Here is a 27,012-nt window from a genome sequence, read left to right as displayed (position 1 = left end):
CAGGCTAGACAGCAGCCTAATCCGGAACATTTTGTTAGGAGGAGCACCCGTGTACAACGACCTCCTGACAGGTTTGTTCCAGGAGCCAATAATGTGGCTGATTTTATCATGCTGACAGATTGTGGTGAGCCTTCCAACTTCAAGGAAGCTATGGGAAGAACAGAGAAAAGGAAGTAGGAGAAAGCCATGCAATCTGAAATGGACTCCCTACTTCAAAATGATACATGGGACTTGGTGCAGCTACCTGCAGGCAGAAAGGTTTTGCCATGCAAGTGGGTTTACAAAGTCAAAGTGGATTCAAATGCTTTACCGAGGTATAAGGCCAGATTGGTTGCCAAGGGATTTAAGCAGGAGAAGGGCATTGACTTTGATGAGATCTTTTCCCCTGTAGTCAAGATGACTACTTTGAGAGCAGTGTTAGCTCTTGTTGCTCATGAGGACATGGATTTATGTCAGATGGATGTGAAGACTGCTTTTCTTCACGGAGATCTCCATGATGAGATCTATATGAGTCAGCCAGAGGGATATGCTGTTAAAGGGAAAGAGCAGCTTGTGTGTAAGCTCAAGAGGAGCTTGTATGGACTCAAGCAGGCGCCAAGAGAATGGTACAAGAAGTTTGATGCCTTCATGCAGTCCCAAGGGTATCATAGGTGTGAGACCGATCATTGCTTGTACACCAAACGGGCAAAGGATGGCAGTTTGATAATACTCGTTCTATATGTGGATGACATGCTGATTGCCAGTAAATCTCAGAAGGAGATTAGTGCTTTGAAGAAACAACTGCATAAGTCTTTTGACATGAAAGACTTGGGTGATGCAAACCATATTCTTGGCATGCGGATTACTCGTGACAGGTCCAAGGGACTTTTGTTTCTGTCACAGAAGGAACACATTGACAAAGTACTGTAGAGGTTTAAAATGGAAGGGGGGAAGTCTATTAGTACCCCGTTGCCTCCACATTTAAAACTCAGCAGTAAGGACAGCCCCAGATCACATGATGATAAGGCTGAAATGGCCAAGGTTCCGTATGCATCTGCACTTGGTTCTTTGATGTATGCCATGGTTGCCACTCGTCCGGATATTGCTTTTGCGGTGGGAGTCATCAGCAGGTATATGGCAAATCTAGGCAAGCGGCACTGGGAAGCAGTGAAAGGTGTCTTGAGGTATCTCAAGGGTACCAAAGACTTGTGCATATGCTATGGTAGGCAGGATGCATTGGTGCATGGTTTTACAAATTTAGACTATGCAGGGAATGCAAATAACCGGAAATCTACTACCGGTTATATTTTCACATTTGCAGGAGGTGCTATATCATGGGTGTCTCGGTTGCAGAAATGCGTTGCACTATCAACCACTGAAGCTGAATATGTTGCAGCCACTGAGGCTTGCAAGGAAGCAATATGGCTTACTCGGCTGGTGGGAGATTTGGGCATTACAAGAGATATGCCAGTTTTGCATTGTGATAGTCAGAGTGCTATCATGTTGGCAAAGAATCCGGTCTTTCATCAAAAGACCAAGCACATAGATGTGAAATACCATTTCATCAGGGAGGTACTGGAAGACAAGCGACTTGAGCTTGTGAAGGTGCATACTGATGATAATCCTACAGATTTGCTCACTAAGAGCTTGCCTACAGAGCGGTTTGCACATTGCCGCCACATCATGGGATTAGGATGAGACCATTCTTATTTTATGGTCTTGTATACAGTAACTGTATATTGCTGTAATTTTTTCGTTCTTTTCTCCCTTTTAGGCACATTGGCTTTTAGGTGGGAGGTTGTTGGGGTAAAGGCACATTGCCACCCTTTTATTAAAGATATGACACCTATGACTGTCTTAAGACAGTCATAGGGTGAAAAACCTAATCCTAATAAAACCTATGAGTTTGTGGTGTGGCTCAACACTTCACACCCACATCTTTTGTGTCTCCCCTCTCTCTCACTCTCTCCCCGTTGTTCCACTCCCTCATTCTTTTCCTCTCACCATGAGTTGAGAGTTGGACACTACCCTTGATCACTCAAAACTGTCATACATACTCTAGACACACTAAGCTCATCATCAAGTGCATACTGTACAGCATTAGTTCTCAAATCAGGATATTGTGTCATATGCCGTGGCCCCAATGTGAGCCCTAGTCCAGGGATGAGTCAGGCACGAGCTGTTAGGTCTAACTGTGGGTTAGCAGGCAGGCCAAATGGCCAGCCTGGACTGACCAAAACAGGCCAGACCAGGTTGCCCAGTTAGGATTACCAGGTCGGCTGGTTGGCTGAATAGATCAGTCAACCAGCTGACCCAGTTGGCTGGTCCAGGCCCGCTGAGGAGCAGCAGGCATAGCAGGCTGACATCTAGGATGGCAAGGTGCGGGGATCAGGCACGGTGACTTAGTCTACAAAAGCTCAAGAAGGAGCACATGGGCTCAAGGATCTGGAAGTGCCAAGGAGATAGTAGGACAACTTTTGGTAAGATCAGAGGACCACGGTTTGGTGGGACTCTAGATCTCTCTTTTGTATTGTGTCCATTTGAGGACACAAATATATCTTTTGTCGGTGCTATATTGATCTTGGATCATTGGCTTGCATACGCACACATTTTTGTGGAGTACACAAGTAAAGAAGTTGTGATTCCTTTTTAAAACACTTCCGTGTGTAATTCCGATCATTTCTATTAGTAGGGTGTTTTTAAAATGTCCATTCTTGCTTAGTGGTCTTTGGTTTGCAAATCCGCGGGCTCGAGCAAGGCCCCTGACAAGAGGCGCGGCAAGTCTCTCTCCAACCATTCCAAAGAGATCCCCTCCAACGAACAAGTTTTCAGAAGGAGAATGACATACATACCCCACTACAAAGGTTTTGTCCCCAATTCTCACTTTGAGGAGATGCTCCCCATATTGTTACGCCAGACTGTTTAAATTGTGCAACGTATGCTAAATTTTTGCCTCCTTGCATTGTGTAAAACCATCAATAGCCAAAGTTTTTAGTCTTCATCTATGTTCGCCTTAGGGACTCCTTCACAACTGAGACACATGTTAATGGCCAGCACATTCATGACTGTTCTAGTTAAGTAGTTCACCTCACATCAAATCAGCAATGCACAAACTAACAAAAGGCCTAGGACACACCTCCCAATGCCAGATTGTCATTCTAGAAGAGGGAATGCCAGGGAACGTGTTCACAAACTCTCTCAAAACAGCATTGCTTGGTGTTCGGCTTCTACTGCCTAGCACACGCTGCCATGAGATGTAAAACAGCCCTGAAATGCACTTCAGCCCTCACTCCTAGCCTCGCCCTTAATCCCTCACTCCCCCAGCCTCTCAAGCCATTCAACTTCACCCCCTCTCCACTGTCCACTCCACTAAGCGAGGAGGAACTACTGAATATTCTGTTTAGTAACAACTCTAAGGACTTTTGGCGGAGATTTCTAGAGGGGTGGTCCCCTTCACCACTCATTGACTCTCAAGTTTGGCATAATTATGCACGCACGCTTTATGATATCCCAAATCAGCCAGCTCCTGACCTCTCACACATACCCCGCCCCACATCTTGCACTTCAATAGGGGGGGTGTGAAGGATGCCATCATGAAACTTCATAATGGCCGAGCGAAAGATCATGAGGGCCTATGCATTGAATTCATTGCATATGGGATTAATCTCCTAGCCCCGATCTTAGCAAAGCTCTTTAATGAAGCGGGTTTGTATGGGGTTCCCACGCACCTGGACTGTTAACACTATCTCCCCCATCCACAAGGCAGAACTACAAGACCATTATGATCGGACATGTCATGTCCAAGATTTATGCATCAATGCTTGATTCTGAGGTTAGTCGATTCGCAAAGATACAGGGCCTTAGAGCAAATGGACGGGATGGATTCCGACATGATCATGGGACCATGGATCACATTCTCACACTTAGGTGTATCATTGAGGAGACGAGGGCACGAAAACATAGAGTTTATTGCTGCTTTGTGGACTTCCGCAAAGCCTTTGATACGGTTCCAAGAGCTCGCCTCATCAAGCGTCTGCAAGACTTGGGTTATGACCAAGAGAATCACGGCACTTTAGAGAGGGTCTCAGGCAAAGTTCGGATAGGGTCTGGATGGACAGACGAGGTCACGAGTACTATTGGGGTCAAACAAGGGTGTCCTTTATCACCAACCCTGTTTGGCTTATACATTGATGAGCTTGAGACAATTATGCAGACACTAGGAGAGATGGATGCTTGCTGGCACTATGATTCAAATCTTGTTATATGCAGATGACATGGCACTCTTATCTTCCTCAACAGAGGGTCTCCAGAGACACCTAGATGCACTACAGTCCTTTTGTGATTCCCTGATTTGAAGGTCAACTTTGGTAAAACCAAGGTCATGCTCTTCAACACATGCCGAGCCGCTATGCACCGGGAGAAGTTCACTTTCGACGGGTCGCCGGTTGAGGTTGTTTCGTCATATACATATCTTGGGGTTCTCTTTGCTGGACCTATCTTTACTATGAGACTGGCAATGCAGGCCCGGCTGAATAGAGGATACGCTTCATTGGCCAGATTGTTGGAATGGTCACCTCCCCAGCTGTAAGCCCCTATATGAGGAGAGCATGGGGGAGGTAGACCTGAAGATATTGGGGCTGTCACATGGGCAGCACATGAGCTGTCATGTGGGCAGCTGTCAAAGCAAAGGGCAGGCGTACGGCCTGCAACAGGGCCCTGTGAAGGGCCCGCTTACATCAGCAGGGTACGGCCCCACTGTACAGGGCTGGACGGAGGATTCTTTGACGGAGAACAGGGCTGCTGGAAGCCTGACAGAGGGCGGGACCTGCAGTGGCCAAAGGCGCCTGTATGGAGCCTGCAACAAGGCTGGAACAGGGCCAGCAGAAGGGCAGAGGCCTGCGCCTATGGCGAGCTGCCACGTGGCCAGGCGGGTCTGCGGAACAGCCCCCAAACCAAGTCGGTTTACAGACTGGTCGGCCCAAACAGACCTAGGGGTCGGCCCTACCAGGTCGGTCCATTTCAGGGCCCCTTGGGCCTATAAAAGGAGAGGCATTTGGCCTCATTACACATCACTTGGAGCAGCAGTTGGGGAGCAGACAGCAGCAGCAGCAAGCCCACCCTTGGACCTACACACAAAAGGAGAAGGAGAATGACATAGGGCTGCAGACTGAGCTCAAGGTGCTGCCCACCTCGACTGGCTTCCGGACAGCAAGGTGGAAGGGATCTAGACAAAGAGTCTACATATGCTCGAGGTGGAGCACGCGGGCTCAGAGATCTGGAAGTGCTTGACAGACCTACTTTGTGGACAGATAGAAAAATAAAGAGTTGCGCGACCCACTAGGATATACACAGATCCACCTACCCCACTCACTACGGATCTCTAATGGGCATTTTCGGGTCTCTTCACATACTTCACATCGAGAGTGGCAGGGCTGAGGGTTTGCCTAGAGAGAGGCGCATATGCAAGAGATTGAGTCGGAGGAGCAATGTATTTTCAGATGCCCAGTATACTATGAGATCCGAGGACGCTTCTATTGCCTCTTAAAAGACAGTCCTCGAATATTGTCCCTCTTTCTCTCCTTCTAAACCAAAGATGCTTAACCGGTTGCCTTCATTCACGAGGCATTCACACACCACAAGCATCTACTTTGATCACGGAGACAAGTGCAGACCTCCTTGATAGACTCTTCTCAAAGCTCGATCACTGAGTTCTTCCAGACAGACCATGTGGGCTCCCACACCATGAGGCCCCGCCAGAATCGTGACACAAAGCCAACGACACGGCAGCTCAGAGAGAGGGTTGATGCATAGATTACGCTAGGGGCTATTTCAAAGTTGGGGCTTCACCAACAGGGGTCACTGTAGCCCTTATCAGATGCAGAGCTATGACCAGGAGACCACATAGGACCATGTCCACGGGCAGCCGCCAACACTCTATCTATGACTTTATGTCCTCACTACCTCATCCCCCTCGACGCTCTCATGATGAGGATGTTAGTGTTGTGTAGGCGATCATCATTCTGACATGACTATGTAGCACTCAACTGTTATCATTCTGGACTATGTAGCACTCAGCACTTACCATTTGCATTCCATTTGCATTCTGCATTGGAGTGGATGCTCGTTTAGTAGCTCCACCCACACAGCTTGTTTGTATCAGGATTTTTCACAGTCTCATAGACCCATCGGTCTTTCGAAGACTTTAATAAACTTTCTTTCTTTCTTTCTAGGAGAGAGTTTTTCCCCCCCAATATTTTGGTATAATGTAATGTCATATGACGACTCTTGCATCATGTATCATATGACATGCTGTTCCTACCTTCCCTTCCCAAAATGTTCCCATTCGGACATCTGATATTCCCAGGACATTCCCATTCTCGGTAACTATGGATGGATCATGGAATGGCCACAGCCATGTACTCCCACTTAGCTTGTTGGAATGGTCACCTCCCTATCTGTAAGCCCCCACATGAGGAGAGCATGGGGGGGGTGAACCTGGTGTCTGAGAGACTGACACATGGGCAGAGTATTGACTGCCATGTGGGCAGGAATCAAAGAAAGAAACAAGAACAGTACGGAGTGGTTATGGGCAGAACAGAGGGGCAGAATAGTACAGAAGCAAGGCAGATCTGTACGGATTACAGGCGCCTGCTGTATGGCTGGCTTCAGGGAGATGTATGGAGCTTAGGCAGGTGCCCTAGAGCGGGAACAAGCCTGGAGCAGAGGCGAGATAGTCTTGGCAGATTACATGGAGGCGCACTGTTTGCAGCAGGTTTGGAGGGGGCTGGACCCTGAATATATAGGAGGGCATCTGCCCTTGAAAGGAGGGCCAAGGCCCTAGTGTCGTTGGCCAAGGGCCTTTGCAATGAGAACCCTTTAAGGGAGGTTTTTCAGCAGACTGGTTGGCTCGGCCAGAATGATGCTGCTGGTCGGTTTTATGGCTGCTCCTTGAGGGCCTATAAAAGGAGGGCCTCCAGGCCCTCATTGATCACCTTCTGGAGCAGCCTTTCACAAGCAGTTTGGAGCAGTGGAGCAGCTGTCCTGGGGCCTACATTCAGGAGGACCAAGAGGACCTGTGTGCTGCAGACAAAGCTTGACAGGGGCTGCCTACCTAGGCTGACACTCAGGGCAGCAAGGTTGAGAAGATCATTCTGGAGAAAAAGTCTACAGAGGCTCAAGGTGGAGCACACGGGCTCAAGTCTAGAGATAGCCGGTAGATAGGAGAAGGACCTTGTGGTAAGATCAGAGGATCACACCATTGGTGGGACTCTGTATCTCTCTCTTTTGTATTGTGTCCATAGCTTTGGACGGAAATATATTATTTTGGTGGTTTCTCTATCTGATGAGTCTGCACATCTATTCTATGCACATAAGTTTAAGTTTGTGATTCCACACCCCACACCACACTGTGTGAGCTCCTATACCTAGATGAATCCAGGAACATTCCCAAACTCATCCTCTAAAAACACAACATAGTGCAATTTCCATCTCACGATAGTCACTCATAAGATTGAAAACCATAAACTGTTGGTAAGCTGAAAGGAAAGGAAAGAGTGGACACAAACTCTAAATACTTGCATTACTTGCTTGTAGAATGAAGAAGAGTGAGGTCCTTAAGTAGGCACCTCATACATGCTCACTGACATCACTGATGACTTCAGAGCTCCACAATCATCTCCTCAATCTGCTCCTAGATTCTCTCAATCATCCTATGTGGCTCTCCACCACCTAACTATGCTTATGGGCACCTAACTGTGCCTCTAGCACTCACACATAGAAACATAAGGTGTGCCTGAGGCATACACCTTGAGATATCCCATCAACCCCCCCCCTCAAGGGAATGCCTCAGGCTATGTCAAGGATACATCTAGTCTCATAGTTTCTCATGCCATCTCATGGTGGTCAAGGATAAATCTATGGCTAGGTTCTCATGCTAGCAAGGGTTCCCTTGGGTGTAAGGTAAACAAAAGGGATACAAAAAGACCTTCCAATGGTTATCTCCCCTGCATGTACATGCACACAATGTCTGCAGGAGGTACCATGGAGCAAAACATACACATGGCCTACATCATAAGGTGACCAGAGGTGTTTACAAAACACACAAAAACATAATAGTTTATTTCATTCATTTTGGAGGACTATCCAGGCTGAGTACCTTGACATAAAAAGAGAGATCTGGAGCATACATAGAGATGTTTTATAATGCATAATCTTCAAAGGATACCTTATCTTGTGGAGGCTCATCAACTGAAAGTAGATTTGCATTTTCTGTCTTTGCTTTGGCTCTGCAAAACTTCTCATTATGGTTGTTCTTGCCACAGTGCTTGCATGGATTAATTTTGAAGCAGTCCTTTGAAAGGTGATTTGTCTTTCCACAGTGATTGCAAGGGGTATACTTGCCCTTCTAGACTTTTACAGCATAAACAGTGTCATTGCCTTTCCTGAGCTCCATATGCCTTTCTTCTTCTTGGAGAGCAGAGATAATACCTTCAAGATTAGGATTAGGAAGATTTTTCAAAGTGGTAACTATGTGATCATATTCTTCAGGCATACTCTTAAGTAACACTGCCATAGCATCATCTGGAGTGATAGGAGAATTGATAGAAGCTAATTGAGTCATAAGACTCCGCATATAGTTGACATGAGTTGCCAAAGTAGTACCACTAACCATCTTCAATTCAAAGAAAGAGATTTTAAGTGATAGTTTAGAGATGTGAGAGCTAGCACCAAAAATCATGTCAAGCTTCTGCCAAGCTTCTGAAGGAGACTCCAAGTCAGAGATATGGTGAATATAATCATCTCCTAAAGCAAGAGCAATGATACCATATGCTTTTTCTTCTCTAGCTGGATCCCTTGCCGGTCGTGTCGGAGTTGAGGATTCTCCAACATTGGAGGCCGTAGAAGAAGCGGTAGGAGTAGGTTTGACAAGTCCTCTCACCTTCATCTGCCATGTGTGGAAGCCCTTTCCATTGAACTTCTCTAAATTCAATAGGGTAGCCATGACAGGGTCTAACCCAGATATTGGGCAGTGTCTATCTCTCTTACAAGGCAAAAATAACTGAAAGACTTCCAAAATATGAGCACTTGATGTAGCAAAGACTAGTGACCAATATTCAATCAATGATGCTTCTTCTTACATGCTTCATAGAAGTGGCTAAAATGAATACTTTCCAATCAAAACCAGGTCTAGCAATTCAAAACAAAACTGAAGCCACACTTGTACTGAAGTTATTGAAAGATTCAAAAAACCAGAAATGCTAGAGTAGCATTTTATGTAGCATCATCTTCAAAAACTTGTCCAAAACTGTCAAAACCAAAAGGCTGAACTTGGAGGGCTTGTAGCTCACTCTTCAAAGCAAGGAAAAGAGGGCTTTCTGAAGCAAAAGAAAGCTCATATACTAGAGAGGGTCCAGCACAAAGATTGGACGAAATGGTGCGCACTTTTGCCCGGGGGAGTTGCTACAAGCTGAACCTGAGTTTTGACGATTTCTCCCTCGTTACTGAACCAAATGAGCTGAAAAATGGCTCAAAATCTTTGTCTTGAGGTCGCCCATCTACTCCTAAGAGGGCTCAGGCAATGGCGGAGCCGGTAGGGAGTATTGAGCAATAGAAGAAATGGCAAAAAATGCGCTGTTTAGGGAATGGCAGCCACCACAGACGTTTTTTCTTCAATTGCTTGCAGGTGGAAGTTTGCCCATACTAGAGGAGTTTCCAGCTCAGAGGGTTTGGGCAATGGTCGTTTGTAGATGGAGAACCAAGCTCTCAAAGATTTTGGGAAGAAAGAGAAAAATGGAGAAGAAGAAGATGATGATGTGGCAGAAATGGGCTCAAGGGGGATCAAAGGGCTCTGATACCATGTTGGTAAGCTGAAAGGAAAGGAAAGAGTGGACACAAACTCAGAATACTTGCATTACTTGCTTGTAGAATGAAGAAGAGTGAGGTCCTTAAGTAGGCACCTCATACATGCTCACTGACATCACTGATGACTTCAGAGCTCCACAATCATCTCCTCAATCTGCTCCTAGATTCTCTCAATCATCCTATGTGGCTCTCCACCACCTAACTGTGCTTATGGGCACCTAACTGTGCCTCTAGCACTCACACATAGAAACATAAGGTGTGCCTGAGGCATACACCTTGAGCTATCCCATCATAAACTCCATCACACATAGCAACGACTAGCTACTATGACATCCCCACTGACTCCTAGGCTATTCTACCAATCTTCCGCTGTGTGTACCCTCTGTTGGGTCATTTCTAACAAGGCTTACACATTGTGTGCTCTATCTTCTAGGATTAGGTACATGGATGATGGAATTCAAGATGTGGAATTCGAGGGCAACAACCATAATTCCACACTTGTAGGATCGGGCATGTGGAAATCATACTAAATTTAAGTTAAATAATGACTTATTTTGTTCTCAAGTACTTGGTGTACAATATAGGTATCTCCTAAGGTGGAACATCTGGCCATCACAAACACCTATGAATGCATCAAGTAGAGTTTCTATTCTGAGGGTTTTTGGATAAATGTGGTGAAGTATGTCACAGGAATGCTTGCCATGCTACTAGAACAAAATGGACAAAAAGCTGCCAGCTAGTTTCCCATTCCAAAAGCAAGTGGACTACCTTCTACACACAAGAGGTTAGACAACATTTATAGGGTGGTCGACAACTTGCTGAACAAGCCTACTTCATCCTAATTGGGCCAATTTAGTCTACTAGCTCTAGATGCCTTTATACGGCCCTTACTCAATTAGTCTCTTATCCTCTGCACCAACTGTAACAGGACTTCATATAACCAAAGGGTGGTGAACCTCTACTAAACTGTCAAGTGCCTCTAAAAATAGCCACAATGCAAGCTACAATCAATTCAACCACTTGACAAAACTTAGAAGTAACCTCAACAACAACAATGGGGAGGCTAGATTGCCCATGCTCAGTGAAAGCAGTACGCAGTACACCCACCAGTACACCCACTGGCCCCAAATGCCTTGGCGCCCCTTTCGGTATTTATTTAATTCTTCTGAATGGAAATGCTTTACACCAGGGGCTCACCCCTGTTGGAATGGTCACCTCCCCATCTGTAAGCCCCCATATGAGGAGAGCATGGGGGGGTTGAACCTAGGCAGAAAAGATAAGGGAGGGGGCTGCCACATGGGCAGCACCTCACAAGGAAAGGACAGCCATAAGGGGCTGCCACATGGGAACCACATGAGCTGTCATGTGGGCAGCACAGCAGCCTTTCAGAGGCACTTCAAGGGCTGTCTGTACGGGCTGGAACAGGCCCCGAATAGAGGCGGACAGGTGGCGCAACTGTAAGGGGCAGTACCAAGGGTGTGCAGACCCGGGACAGGTGGCGCGCAACTGTACGGAGCAGTACAAGGCTGGATGAGGCCAACACCTAGAAGAGTGGGCCCAAAAGGCCCCGGTTTGTGAGCCCTAATAGAGCTGGACCAGCCACAGACTGGTCGGCCAGTTTGGTCTTCTCGCAAGGGCACAATCCTCCAGTCGTGGAAGTCGATTCCCAAGAGCGTCTGAATCAGGGTCGTCCTTCAGCAAGGTCCTTGCCTTCACGATCCCACACCTGGGAGGCTCCTACCTGGGCTTTGATACCATGTTAGAAATGACCCAACAGAGGGTACGCACAGCGGAAGACTAATAGTAATGCCCAGGAGCTCACACAATGTGATGTGTGGGGTGGAATCACAAACTTCTTAACTTATGTGCATAGATGTGCAAGCCAGTAAATAGACAATGCTCAGAGACAAATATAGAAGCAACACTTTATATTTCCGTCCGTCCAGAAACTAGGACATGATACAATACCAAAAGGTTCTTCAACTACAAGCCTGGCTCTTCTTGATCTATGAGCCCGCGTGCTCCACCTCGAGCATATGTAGACTCTCTGTCTAGATCCCTTCCACCTTGCTGTCCGGAAGCCAGCCTAGGTGGGCAGCCACTCTAGCTCAGTCTGCAACTTCTCCTAGGTCACCTTGTCCTCCTGAATGTAGGCCTAAGGCATCCCCCTTTGCTGCTTCTGTCTGCTGTCCTGAGGACTGCTCCAAGTGATGATGAATGAGGGCCGGAGGCCCTCCTTTTATAGGCCCCCAAGGGGGCTGCTAAAAGCCGACTAGACAATGACTCAGGTTCAATCAGGTGGGTTCAGAGTTCTGGTCTACTAAAAATTGAGTTTGGTTGACTTTGCTGTGTGGTATAACAGCAGAGATGTCGACCTCTACAGCCTCTTCAGCCCCTGCTCTCCCTTCCTCCTCCCCCTAACTTCAGAGTCTCTGGGAAACTAGACGGGACCAACTACCCGATCTGGAAGGTGAAAATTCGGAGCCATTTAGTGGCTCGGAAGTTGTGGAAGCTGACAACGACATAGCCACTTAACGAAGGTCAACGTGGTGAGGGATCAACTGGCAGCCGTTGGTCAGAAGACAGACTCATGCCGAGGAAGCTCAAGAAGAAGTGCTTCTACCGTGATACGCCAGGACATTTTGCAAAGGACTGCAAAAAGAAAAAGGCGGATCAGAAAAACAAAAAGGAGTTTGAATTAGATTCAGAGGGAGAGGCCAAAGTAGATGTGGTAATCAAAGAGTTGTTCGTGATGACATTACCGAGTGTTACCGACGTCAAATATGTTGACCAAGAACTCACAGTGAGGATGTCTGACATAGAGATGTGGGTCGACAAGAGTCAGATACCTTTGTGAAGGTGAAGGACAGCATGGAGCACTTGGTACCTTCCAGGTGCGTGGCTATTGACACTAACATGAGGGTGGATTCCATTAAGGACCCTGGGGTCTCATGGTCAGATGGATGTTGTACTTCAGAAGGGGACAGTACAGGATTACATAGGCTTTTGGTGGGTGCCTCGATGAGGTACAAGGTTTTCTTTCAGAGCAAGCACACAGGCAGTACAACAGTCTGGTATGTACTTCATATTCTGCATTTGAGCCTTTATAGCATGCTGTGGGGAGACTCTGCTCTTCATTTGTCTCAGGTGATACGAGATTGGAAGGAATTGGCCTTCTTCGAAGGCAGAAGGGGAAGTATTGGTGCTCCTTCAAATCTCGGAAGTAGATTGCTAGAAGGTGATGGAAAAAGAGTACTGAAGCCAAAAGTCAAATCAATTACAACAATATAGCTGCCCTCAAGTGACCTCAAGACCTTGACAAAAGAGGGCTGATCCCTTTGAATAAGGACTCAAACCATGGGCCTTACATATTGGACTAGTCCAAATGGAGCCTTTTAGGGGTGTAGCATGTTGCTTGCAATAAATCTCAATAGAACAGAATCAAATAACACACTTTACTCAGATGTGTTTTCTTCCTTGCCTCCAATGAGTCTTCACTTTAGCAAACAGCTCATAACCACACACTCCTTGATCATGCAAATGTACTCAAATTTTGGAAGCAGCTCTCATGCATTAAACAAAAGGATGAAGTTGACCCTTCAAGAGACTTGTCTCTCAAACAAAAGGATGTAGTTGGTCCTTCAAGTGACTGGTCTACCTAGATTATAGCCTCTGAAACTTCACAAGTGTAATGATTGTATATATATATATACACACACACACACACACACACACACACACACACACACCTTTGTAAGACCAGAATATGTCCAATCATACAAATTTAGATTTTTTGTTGTTCTAAAGACAGATTTCTAGCTGTTGGGCCTTCTGCACCCGCATAAGATAAATCGATGTCGTTGAACAGCTGATCGCCACTTGGACGAAAATTCAAAGAATTTTCATGTCTGCTAAGGTGATAGAAAAATATACCTTTGTAAGACTAAAATATGTCCAATCATACAAATTTAGATTTTTTGTTGTTCTAAAGACACATTTTTAGCTGTTGGGGCTTCTGCTCCCGCGTAAAATAAATCGATGTAGTTGAACAGCTGATCACCACTTGGACAAAAATTCAAAGAATTTGCATGTCCGCTAAGGTGATAGAAAAATATACCTTTGTAAGACTAGAATATGTCCAATCGTACAAATTTAGATTGTTTTTTTGTTGTTCTAAAGACAGATTTTCAGCTGTTCAGGCTTCTGCACCCGCGTAAGATAAATCGATGTAGTTGAACAGCTGATCACCACTTGGACTAAAATTCAAAGAATTTGCATGTCCGCTAAGGTGATAGAAAAATATACCTTTGTAATGATTACACTAATTAAAGCCATCTTCACTTGATACCATGCAGCTTTAAAGAAAAGATTTTCTATATTAAACTTATCTTAAAATAGCAAACAAACTTCAGCCTCCTTATTCTTAATATGTATTTTTTGCTCATGATATTCAATAATTAACTTGACACCTTGAAGTTTAGCACACTTGTGTTCAGCATTTAGTCCCATGTTTGGGACTCTCCTCTTAGTGTAGAAGCATCTCACTCATATATTTGACAGTCCTGCAAAAAATAGCTGGAAGAGACTTCTGAAGGGGGGGATTTGGCACTTTAGAACAGGGAAGAATGGGCAAAAAGGGGGAGGTGGGGGAGGTGAGGGAAGGAGAGCAAAGCAGACCTCACGTGCTACCTCTCCAAACATATACAGTATCTGGGATTCTAAGAAATGACAGGCAGAATCAGGGTAGCATAAGAGAGTCAAGGCAGGGTAAACACCGTAGATTATAAACCACCTCAACTTAACCATACAAACCAAAGATAGAAGTCAAGCATTCAACCAAAAAGAGGTTCTTTGCAACGTGGCATCCATTTATTCAAAAGCACATATACACAATCAAAAGGAAAAAAGATAAGACAACATCCTAAGTTTCAAAGCTTGCCTTGTGTCGTACTGTGGCCTGAGCATGCCATAGCTTCTCATTATGTGACCCCAAATCATTGCAGGATAACAGACGTCCAACAGGGTTCTCAACTTCACAGTTCACATTCAATGATGTACTTGGACCAAGAAGCACCCTTGTGCGCATCCCCATGGCATACAAGCAGTGACAGAGCAAATGTTTAGCTTTGGTCCACCGTTTGCTTCTATCAAGGCTTGAGTGATTGCCTTCATTTTCTTTCCTAAATGGAAAGACTAGACCATGTGTTTGCATGCGGACAGTCAATGCAGCCCACCTACAAGAAGGAAGAATAGGCAAAAACATTCAATATATCTTACATACCTCATCAGTTTATTTCATTTCATTTCTTATATCACAATCCAGGCAATTGAAGTCTTGCAGGCAAAAAAAGACAATGCATACGCAAAGCTCCTAGAAATTGAGAAGAAATGCACATAGGTTTCCAATCCAAAAATTACACCTTCAAATTCTTGCTGGCCAATCATCTCTCACACAAACAATAAAAAATCATGCCTATGCATATTTGACATATGGAAGGCAAAAGATTGCAGCAAGAAAAACTAATCAAGAATCCATATCAAACAAGGGCAATTGTATTATAATAGACAGCATTCACCAACATGGTTATGATTAATGCATTAACGGTGCTGATATTGTGTTTGCCATCCCATGGGATTAATTGCAATATTGGCATTATTATTGTGATAGTCTACCATTTAATGCAATCCACCCTTTATTTTCCTATACCTTGATGGACCTTGACACAGAAAGTGTACGTCATAATTCATTAATAAAAATTCATCAATATTACATCATTTGTTGATACCATCTGTATCGCTCAGGTTCATCAAGACCCAAGAGCTTTGTGAACCCCCCCCCCCCCCCCTCTCTCTCTCTCTCTCTCTCTCTCTCTTGCGTAGATCTCACACAAACACACAGTCTACAGACCACAATGCAGTGTTCACACACAGCTACATAGTATAGTGCATAGTTTAAATTTAAATCAAGATTCAACACCCCCACCCACGCTCACACACAGAGTATAGTGCACATACTTAGACTATATACACAATGCACACACATGCACATACAAACACTCTATGATGCCCAGTGCACAACATTCACATGATAAACAAACCCAAAACACATACACATTCACATACAAGAAACAAAAAACCAGTCCCCCTCCCAAAAAAAGGTAACCCTGAAATTCTAAAAAATTTCAAAAGTCTTTTTTTTAAAATGACGCTTCCTCTGGAAGGGCCACGCTCTGTAGAAACGTTTCAACTAGAAATGTTCCGTCAAGTTTCAACCTGACGAAACGTTTTCTTTCAAGTCTTGTTCGCCAAAGCTTGAGAGACAAATCGAAATGATTATCGCATCTATAAGGGAAATCCGCCTTAGTATAGTGTATTGACGATACTTTTGTTTACAACAAAAGTATTGTTGAGCATCATGAGCACTCAAGGAAAGTGTTCAATTCTTTGAGGAAAGCCAACCTATTTGTTAATAGAAAGAAAACCCTGTTGTGCACAGTTGGGCCAGAGTATCTAGGGTTCAATATTACTCCTGGAAGGGGTGGGATGGATCTTATAAAGATGGCTGCCATATTAGTGTGGCCATTTCCTCAAAATGTGACTACATTGCGATCATTCTTGGGATTTGTCCAGTTTTATCAAGGGCATATCAAAGGATATCTGAGATAGTATCGCCTTTGATAGAGCTGACCTCACATAAAGTACCATTCGTGTGGAGACATTATCAATAATAGAGTTTTATTGCTATAAAGAAGGCAATTGTCTGAGACAAATTGTTGATTCCCAGAAACCATTTTTCCTAGAAATTGATGCAAGTGGCATTGCCGTCAAAGCAGTTCTTCTCCAAGAGGAAAGGCTAGAATCCTTTGAAAGCAAGAAGCTTTCTCCCTCTTAGCGTAATTGACCAACTCATGAACAAGAGTTGTACGCTGTTATTCATGTTTTAGCAGCATGGAGGCATTACTTGTATGATTCAGAGTTTTATATGGATGTGAACCAACAATACTTTTATAAACGGCCTGACTTGAGTGGCCGTCAGGCATATGAAGATTCGGTACCGAAGAATGAAGGAGAATAAAGTTATTGATGCATTGTCACACATTATGCACAATATGAGTTTTACAAATTAGAGAGCACTCTAAGGATCAAGATTAGAAAACTCAAAAAGTGGACGAGTTTTTCTAAATCTTTTGACCTAAGGCTAATGTGATTTGTTTATTAATTATATATTTCGCCTACATGGATTACGCAGATCCATAGTGCCACACAAGGATACCAGAATTACAAGTCACTTTTGGACTGCAGTGCTTGAGGCACTAAGGAGTAAGTTGAGAATGAGAAGTGGGGATTATCCTGAAACAGATGGTCAAATGGAAAGAGTAAACCAAATTTTAAAAGATATGCTGAGAGCATATGTATCACTAAGGCACCATATGTGCAACAAGTGGTTGCCATTGTTGGAGTTTGCCTACAATGACAAAAAACATTTCTTTATAGGAATGAGGGATTCAAGTTGAACCATGGTTATAAACCAGTACAAAGTGCCTAGTGCTACCAACTGTGTTGTTCACATGCATAAGATGCTAGCATCTTTAAGAGAAAACATCCACCAAGCTATGATAGAGCTAAACCTATGCAGATAAAATAAGCCTTTCAAACTGTTTAAGGAAGGAGAAAAAGTTTTTCTCAGAGTCCCTTCACACTCCAAGTTGTTGGTTGTAGGAGCGTATGCTAAATTATCACTATTATGGGCCGTGGTTAATTCTAAAAATAATAGGCGAGGTAGCCTATAGATTGGAATTACCATAGGGTTACAAGGTGCACCCAGTGTTTCATGTTTCCAGTTTAAAACAGTTTTCCACCCAAGTTACTCAATATTCAAGGGTGTTGTTTTGTTTCACGAGATAAAGAATAATGCAAGGCGCAAGCCAGAAGAATTCTGGACCAAGGATCGCAAAGTACTCAATCAAAAGATACCCACAGCGTTGGCTGCATGGCACAGTTTACCTCTATTTGAAGTGGCCTAGGAGTCCATGTATCAAATGCTGAGAGCATTCTCAAATTTTATCATCGAGGATGCCGATGCTTAAGAGGAAAGGAATGTTATGCTCAAACCGAGATAACATGACCTTGAATGTCAAGGTCATTGGTGAGGGTGATCTACGTGACTAGATGAGTCTAAATATCAAAGGCCTACGTGCTCCTACTTGTGAATTGTGCCTAGGGTCAAGTGTGAGCATATGTTTCAAGAGTTTGCTGATTCCTTAGCATCTCGTGGTATAATTCATAAATGTATTGTGCTATACACACCACAACAGTGTTGCAAAACGCAAAACAAAACTTTGCTCGAGATGGCATGGTGCATGATGAAAGGTACGGTAAGTCTTTGCCCAACAAATTCTGGTTGGATGCCATTATGTGCATAAATTATGTCTTGAACAGTTCACCCAACCAAGGTCTTTGCCCAACAAATTCTGGTTGGATGCCATTATGTGCATAAATCATGTCTTGAACAGTTCACCCAACCAAGGCATTGAAAATTTATCACTATTGAGGCTTGAGTAGGGTCATTTCACACATGAGTGTGTTTAGATGCTTTGCTTATGTGCGTGTTCCGTCTCAATTACGACACAAGCTTCACGACAACAAGGCACTTATGCATCTTCAATGGTTGCAATTCAAAAAGCGAAGGCTATTGAATATACCAGCCAAGTACTAGGAAGATTATTATTTATAGAGATGTTTGTCTTTGCTGAAAATTCTGTTATGCCATTGTTGGACTGCCAAAAACAGCCACCCCTTGTTGCTTATAATGCCTTTGATACATTGCTGCCCTTGGGTTCAAGTCTACTTCAGACGTAAATGAGTTCATGGAGGCTCTAACATAGCCGCTAGCAGGTGATTTACAGCTACATAAAGATTCTGATTTTCAGCCTGAATACCCTCACATTGATCAAGCTACCACAGAACACGCAGTGACCGAAGAGAGGGCTGTTAGATGGCTTTTAGATACAATAAAGGATAGCAAACAAGTTGAGCCTTTTTCTATCCATACAAGAGCAGCTTCTTGTCACATGCAAGGACACTTAGTGGAGGTTGCATTGACTGCTACAGCTTGCAATGAGGAGCCACTGTGTCACAAGGATGCCTTTGTTAGCAAGGATTGGATGGACGCTATGAAATCAAAGTTAGACTTAATTCATCACAAAGGCACTTGGAATTTGTGTAATTTGCCTAAAGGCAAGTGTGCTATAGGCACCAAGTGGGTATATAAACTCGAGAGGAAGGCTGATGGCAGTGTTGACCGCTACAAAGCCCGCCTCGTTTGCAAATGGTTACGCTTCACGGCAGGGTATTGATAAGGAGACATTTGCACCCACTTCACAGAGTACTACCATCAGGTGTGTTCATTGCTATTGCATCCCATCATCATTGTCAAGTACATCAATTGGTGTCAAAACAGCTTTCCTTCATGGACGTGTAGCCTCCTAGTTTGAAATCAAAGGATCTGAAAATAAGGTATGCCATTTGCACAAAACCCTTTATGGTTTGAAGGCAAGCACCCAGGTTTGGTATTCCAAGACACATGCTCATCTTATCAGACTCGGTTTTCAAAACAATCCTACAGAGAGCACTCTTTATGTCTGCAAGGGTGATGCCAACTTGTTGTTTTTAATTTTATATGTTGATAATGTGCTTTTGACTGGACCTTCTACTCAGCATATGACAGCCTTTAACGCTGATTTGCAACTCATTTGCAATGACAGATTTAAGCCAGCTTCACTACTCTCTTGGCATTCAGCTTGCTCTTGTGAAAAGGGATATTATGAGGAGTCAGTCCAAATACATTAAGCAGCTCCTACAAATATTTCAATTTGAGGACGATGGATCAGTCCAAACACATTGAGACAGCTCCGACAAAAATTTCAATTTGAGGATTGTAAACCAGTTTCTACACCCATGGAGTTTGGTTTCCGTCTCTCCTCTGATAATGCTACTAAGTCCTTTTATGCCACTCTCAATCCACATGCTGTTTGATGCTTGATATATTTGTGTCACACACGGCAAGATCTTCAGTATGTTCTTTCCCAATTGAACAGATTCATGCATAGTCCAAACACTCAGCATTGGAAAGTACTGAGGCGTGTCTTCTGCTACTTGAAAGACACCCAGGGTTTGGGCCTTCTTTATGGTCACAATTCTTCACTTGACAAGATGTTGTGACACTAGAAGGTCGCATAGTGGCAACTATTTCATGCTTGGAGCTTCATGGCACATGCAACTTCAGCAAGCAGCCTACAGTTGCTGTGAAGCTGAGTACAGGGCATGCAGCTACCATGGAATGTATCTAGCCCCAGAAACTACTTGCAGATCTTAATGTCGGCTGGACATCTCCCACTGCTATCTACAATGACAGTCAAAGTCCTTTAGCCATTGCACTGAATCCAATGTTTCATGCACGCACTAAGCACATTGAGGTTCATTATCATTATGTCAGGCAGAGACTTTCAGTAGAGGATTCTCACTACCATTGGACCATAATGTAAAGACCATAAATGATCAGCAGACACCCTGCCATCAGATTTATCATTCAGCAAACAATTCCCAACGCTTTGAAAAACCCCTAAAATCTTATCTGCAAACGTTTCTTTGTGAAAGAAACATTTCGAACCGTGCAAAACGTTTCAAAATGTTTCTTTCCCAAAGAAACAAGTTTTGTTGCGACTATGGGACATTTAGTCCACTTAGTCAACGTATGACTAATAGGACATCTTAGGATTTTAGGATTATCAGTCGTGCCCTAGTCCCAGGTTCTATTTCGTTTTCAGTTTACACTGCAACACACTGTACGTTCGGTTTGACTCCGCTGCTGTTTTGTTTTCCTGCCATTCCTTCCTGTTGCCGTTATTCTACACAAGGCAATAATCAGCCTTCCACTCCAGCCATCCGAAGTGGTTCCCAGACACTAGAGAAGGTCAACAAATGTACTTGCAACGTGCAGCAGAGGCACCAGCAGCAGCAGTAGACCTATACGCGTGTGTGTAGGGCTCATTGAGAGAGTGGAACATACAGAGGCAGGAAGGGAACTAGCAGCTTTGGGCTCCTCCCATAGCCATTGAAATCCTCAACAGAGGCACGCAGCAGGCAGCAGAAACATTGTTGTGTCCACAAATCCAGCATTAGAGGGCAACACCCTGCTGACCACGTAGTGTGGTTTGTGAGCGCACCATTTCGTAATACATTTTGGGTCCTCTCTTGGATATTCTTATTCAAGCATTGGTTGTCATATCATGCTATTCCAGATATGAGCATGGTTTACATTTACATGTATGTGTGCACATCTAAAGTAGGATCTAGAGTTCTGGCGTGTGATCTTGTGGGCAATTCAACTTTCCACTACATGTTCTGACATGGTACCAAAGGCTAGGACTTGTCATGATGTCCCCCTCCTAAGGAGGGCGACCATTTGACTAATACCTTCCTAAATCTTCAAGTTGATCCCTACTTACAGAGATCATAGTGGCTGGTCCAAATAAAAACCTCCACCAATGCTCCATCCAAAAACTGACTTTGGAATCGGCTGCCTCAGGAACACTGCTCCTGTGAGCAGTCATATCGGACCCTAAATCTTCCCATGTACCTATTGGCTGGTCCACAAGGATCCTTTCCACCAAGGCTCCATCCAAAAATTCTAGCTCCATAATCAACTATCTGCTCCTTGTGAGCAATCATCTCGGACCCTAAGTCTTCCAACATACCAGTCATACTTTCCTCCACCTGAAGGTCTCAATCTTTGACAACACAAAGTCTTTGATTGAGTCCGCTAAGTGAATCTCCAGCGTCTTACAATTGGATCTTACTGAAGTAGTCTCTTTAACAACTCACCTTGTTAGCTTTGCAACCTTCATAAATTCCCCGATGCCACCTCTTACAATCACCAAGAAGGAGGAGTCGTGTGCCTCCGCATTGAAGCTGCCCCTATAGCGGTTTGGTGGGTCTTTAATCTCCATGTTTGCTATTGAAGTCTAGGTCAACCATACCCTCCAAAGCAATTGATTGAATTCCTTAAAAGGAACAATAAGAATGCCTAACTACTGTACTTGCCATTGTAGCTAGCCACACACACTCTAGAGGGCCCTCCTTTTCCTATGGTTCTGAAACTTGGTTTAACTAATCCTAAAGTCTCCACTTAACAGGCACACCATGATCTTCATCACCTTCAACGCCAACACCTTCATTCTTAGTCTATATCCCAATGCTCAAGGTCCAACATCCGCACAGTCACCTTGCTGTCAACACGTCTTGTCTCGAGGATGCTTAGGGCAGCCACCAAGACTAGTTTCTCCCTTACTCCATCATTATGTTGAACTATTGACTCTAGAGCATGCTGATCCATCATACATTATTGGTCTCATCGAGATCCTTCAAAATATCCCATGCCTCATGCAAAGTTTCTCTCAACTGAAATGGGGAATCACCAAAGCCCACATATGTCCCCGTAATCATGGAGACTGAACTACATCCTTCAGCTTCCATTCCCTCACCTTCTCTGGATGTGCCAATACTATAACCTTCCCCATCGAATCATAGTTAGGGGAAACACAAATAGAGACAGAAACATGGATCGGGAAAACTGAAACGTTTTGGGATTTTTCAACAGGGCTGAAATGGGGAAACGCCATGTCAGTAAGGACTTTTTAGGGTTTACATTGGAGAACCAAGCAATGCTGAAAGTGACGAAGCAAGGCTGGGCGAAGCTGGGCGACAAGTTTCATGGAGGCACTGAGGCAGGAGAGAGCAAAAACGGGGCATCGATATAGAAACACACGACAATTTTCTTTTTGTGTGCAAAGCAGTGGGGCCCACACCGTTTCCCCACAGAAACAGTGTTCCTATTTTGCTCTCCCCACAGAAACTGCATTCTTGTTTTGCTCTTCCCCTGAAACGGTGTTTCACTAAGATTAACCCCTGAAACAGTGTTTCCTAGAAACTACGCATCAAATGCCTATATTTGCAGGCCTAAGCTCTACTTCTTCCACTACATCCCAAATTCCCCTCACCCCAAGATGACTCCAAATCTTCACTTTCAATACTGGTAAATCGGACCCATACTTTGCAACCTCACTAAACTTTGGTATAACTGAGCTAGACCACAAGGCAGGGTGTTGAACCTTGCATCTGTCTAAATTGATACAAACAATTGTCATAATCTCACTAGACTGACTCTCTAGTAGATCTTCTAGGACTTCAATCCAATCGTCATCACCTTGGTTCTTATACCGCATGTGACCTACCTGAATCTAAGAGATTAGCAGTGAATGGGATTTGCTTTCTAGCTAGGCCAAACCTACTATGCACAAGGAAGCATAAAGATTACTAGGCACATGAAACACTTCCTAATATTACTCCGTACATTGTATGAAGAAACTCAACACTCAGCTCTGAATATGGACATAGAAAAAAGACATGTCCGTAAACATAACCAAAGATGAATACAGACGATGACTAACATCCTACACCACGTTCACACCAGAATGCTGATCCACTATTGTTAGATCTGAGGCCACAAGTGTAGCCCAATATCCTGCTCTCTCCTTCTGCCGTGTGCCTCCAAATAATGTCTTTAGTAGCTTAGGAAGGAGCCCCAAGACAATCTTCTTAGCAACTCTTCAGCTGTGCCCCCATGTTGAGCTCTACACCAAAGGCTCTCTGTTTGCTGCTGGTGCTTACTTACCCTGCTGCTGCCAATCACACTCTTTGCAAAGCAGACTGGGATAATATGCCGATCTGTTGCACCGCAAGCTCATATGTCCCCTCAAGGGCGCCTATATAGGGGGGGCACAGGAGCCTTAACGTGGTTGCTATGACTCAAGAGACAGCCACCATGACATGGCTGTCGCACTGGTCTCAAGGGTGGATCCAAAACTAGATCAGGAATATTCCATAAGGGTCCATGTAGGGCTGCATCCTGCCCACATGGTAGCCCCTCTATTCCTCAACAAATCCCCTATTTCCCTACATGTGTCACTCGTTATGCTCAGGCTTGCATATCCTTCTTTCTGCAGTCATCAATCCGCGTGTGAAGCAGATGGTATTGTCATTGTGCGGGGACTTTTTCCTCTCTCTGGGACAGTGGTACGTATTAACGTGTGAAGAGTGGCAGTTTGTAAGCTCTCGTTCAGATGGGATCTATTCAAATGAACCCATAGAACGACTATCTTTGGTCAGCTTGAATAGCATGTCAGACCTCAAGTTTCACCGAGCAATTGTGAGAATAAATGCACTCCGGACTCAGACATCACGTCATTCAAGATCATTTAGTCCAAAAGAGCCCAAGTTCAGATTGGCCGAACTGGTTCAGCTCACCAATACCATCCTATGGCAAAGCCATAGTTTACACAAACTTGTGGGACCATCATTTCAAGAATGTCGTTCTTCCACCTATAGAACAGTTGCAATGCTGTCTCGAAATGCGCATTTCAGTCCGATAAGGTTCCCAGAAGGGATGAAAGCGCACACACAAAGATCTTGCATCAAACATCCTAAAGGAACCCGCTACTGTGGAAGAAAACGGACGTACCACTTGAGACCACCGGAGCAGGCAATAACGCGATCCAAAGAGAGACGGCCATCGGAGTAGGAGGGAATAAAAGGGAAAGAAAAGAGGCGTTGGAGGAGGAGAAGCTGCTGACATCGAAAGAGCCTACTACTGCGGAGGATGTCGAGAGGAGGAGGGTCACGGGGAAGGGTATGAACGAGTCCTTCCAATGCTCTTGGGGACTCGATTTGCTGGTTCCAGAAGTGAGAGTTGGCGACGGGCTTGATAGACGCCATAGCTGAGCTCTGCGAGAAGAAACCCTACCTTCACTCAGTACCCTGTTTCAAAGCATCAACTGCCACAGAGCTGCTGAAGCTTCACACGCTTGACGCGTATGGCTTGCACGTGCCACCCTTATCAAGTGTCCTTGCATGTGTGACTTGCCCTCTTATTGCAGAGATCGGCACCGGTGCCCCCGATGGCCTCGTTCCAGCACCTAGTTCTCACATGCGAGCTACCCTAGGGCCTGTTTCCACGATCATGAGGTGCGATGGGAGTTCTAACACCGGTGGGAAGGGGGTGGTAGAACTGGCGCCTGGCATTCAGGCCACACGCAGAAGTTTGGAGAGGCAATTAAAGCTTGATTGGTAGGAGAAAATGACAAGAGTGGAGGCAGAAGCAGGCAGCAGAAATACCAGAGTTCACGATTGGCTGGCCATCACTATCAATGAGCTGCGCACCTGGGTGGCGAAATAGATGCAACAAAATTCCATGGACTCCATCTCACACCCAAGTGCTGCAATGGCCATCACACCCAGAGCCATTAGGTTCGTGAGAACCAAAGAAGTGCGAACACCCGCACCCAAATGCTCGCATCTTAGCTGCGGGGAAACAGGCCCTTAGGTAATCACATCCCTATATGTGGAAATAGCCTCTTAGTCACCACCTCACGATGACCTGACATCCAACCTCAAGCACAACTACGACTCCCAGCCCTAGATGCACTGGCATTGGGATGGCGGGATTAGCACCCGCCATCCAAGCACATGCGAGAGGGACTAGCATCGTGCTAATAGGGATGACACAAGGTACTAGCAGTTCCAAGGTACTGGCAGTTCGTGGCAGAAGCTGGTTCGATCGTTGGCGGCTTTGTCCCATTATGGTGCACCTTGAATGAAAAATTATGGATTCAAACTGTAACTCAAAGTCCAAACACCACCCATACTTAATGGCACACAAATGGGCACCAGGGTGCACACATTTTTGCCCATGTGGAAACAAGCCCTAGGCCCCCCCAAGCACCATTCTCGCCTCGGATGTGTCAACCAAGAGCATGTGTGTGTGCTCGATTGGTTGGGTTTTCTTCAAGAATAAATATAAAGTTATTTTCTCTATCAAAATTAAAAGAGCACGTGTGTGACCCCATGAATGCAACACGTTATATCCCTAACATGCCAAGCACCAATGGCCCATTAACCACAACCACAGTTGTTGCCTAGATGTGCCAACCGGTACTCCTACCACTCTTAGTACCTATATTAATGGACAAAAGTTGCTTAGAAAGGGAATAGAAGCAAAGGTGGCTTTTCTCATCGTCTCCCGAGTTCCTATATACTCCATGCATACTTTCAATTAGATCACCCAATATTTCTTCAATATTCTTTTTTCTACATTGCCTTTGTCAAGTATATCCACCCACATGGAGTCTACCTTATCTCACTAATTGCAAGTCATTGAAGATAATTTTTAAACATCTCTCCGCCATCTCATTTAGTGCAATCTTCCCAACAATTCAACATTAGGTGTTTATATCACAGCCTTATTAGAGTCCAAGAGCATGACAAGGGGCATCGGAATGGTGCACATGCCTATATCTGCATTTTGAGATACATACAACATGCATTCATTAATGCATTTTGTGTGTGTGTGTGTGTGTGTGTGTGTGTGTGTTTTTTCATCGCACAAAAAGGTGTGTGCATGCATGCATGTGTGTGTGTGTACACACATACACACACTTGCTCCCTTGTACTTTGGCGTGTGTAAGTTTTGTTTTATAATGAAAGAATTTACCAATGGAAGGATCATGTAGTCTTGCTTTCCTGCTGTCTTGTACTATGAATGTGTATGAACTTTCTTTAGAATGACTATGCGGGATTGTTTCTACTATTTGTCTCAAAATCTAGACACAACCTATGCTACGTTCCAAGTTTGCATTCCAAATAGGTAGGTTCCAAATGCTCTTCTTAAACCATTCTGAGTTTTTGGATCCAATGTGCTAGTTTCATGTTTGGAACCCAAAAATATGAGATTTGGTGATGAGAGTCAAATGAGTGAGATTCAGATACTAGCTCCATATCTCCTAATCATGTTCTAAGGTTTGAATATGTTATTTATTGTTTGTTTTTGGGTTTGGGTCCCATATATATGAACTCCCAAATTGATATAACCTACCTTGGTGTTAATATACACCACTAAATATTAAAACAAACCATTCAACAATATTCATACACATCCTTGGGAGAAAATTAAAGGACTTCTTATTCCAAAATCAACTTTACCTAAACGAAAGCCCCTCTATTTTATATTCTCTTCTTCTCTAGCAATCGATTGATTTTTCTCAGCATCGTCTTCTTAGC

General features: G+C 44.4%; 1 protein-coding gene across 1 annotated transcript in view; it reads right to left on the bottom strand.

Moving 5' to 3' along the window:
• LOC147901190 (protein TRIGALACTOSYLDIACYLGLYCEROL 4, chloroplastic-like) overlaps positions 1-24,966 on the bottom strand; it is a 31,632-nt gene extending 6,666 nt beyond the window's left edge. Inside the window, exons 1-2 of the mRNA XM_087375762.1 lie at positions 24,419-24,966; positions 14,780-15,074 (exon numbers count right to left, since the gene is read on the bottom strand). Of these exons, the coding sequence (XP_087231888.1) occupies positions 14,780-15,074; positions 24,419-24,672 (549 nt within the window). The 5' untranslated portion in view covers positions 24,673-24,966. The remainder of the gene's footprint in view (positions 1-14,779; positions 15,075-24,418) is intronic.
• Between the last annotated feature and the right edge of the window lie 2,046 nt (positions 24,967-27,012).

The sequence above is a fragment of the Dipteris shenzhenensis genome, chromosome 6 (assembly GCF_047967505.1).
Source record: "Dipteris shenzhenensis isolate YYH24624 ecotype China chromosome 6, Dip_SZ_1.0, whole genome shotgun sequence".
NCBI lineage: Eukaryota > Viridiplantae > Streptophyta > Polypodiopsida > Gleicheniales > Dipteridaceae > Dipteris > Dipteris shenzhenensis.
Note: the sequence above shows the minus strand (reverse complement) of the source record. Positions and strands in the feature narration are given on the sequence as shown.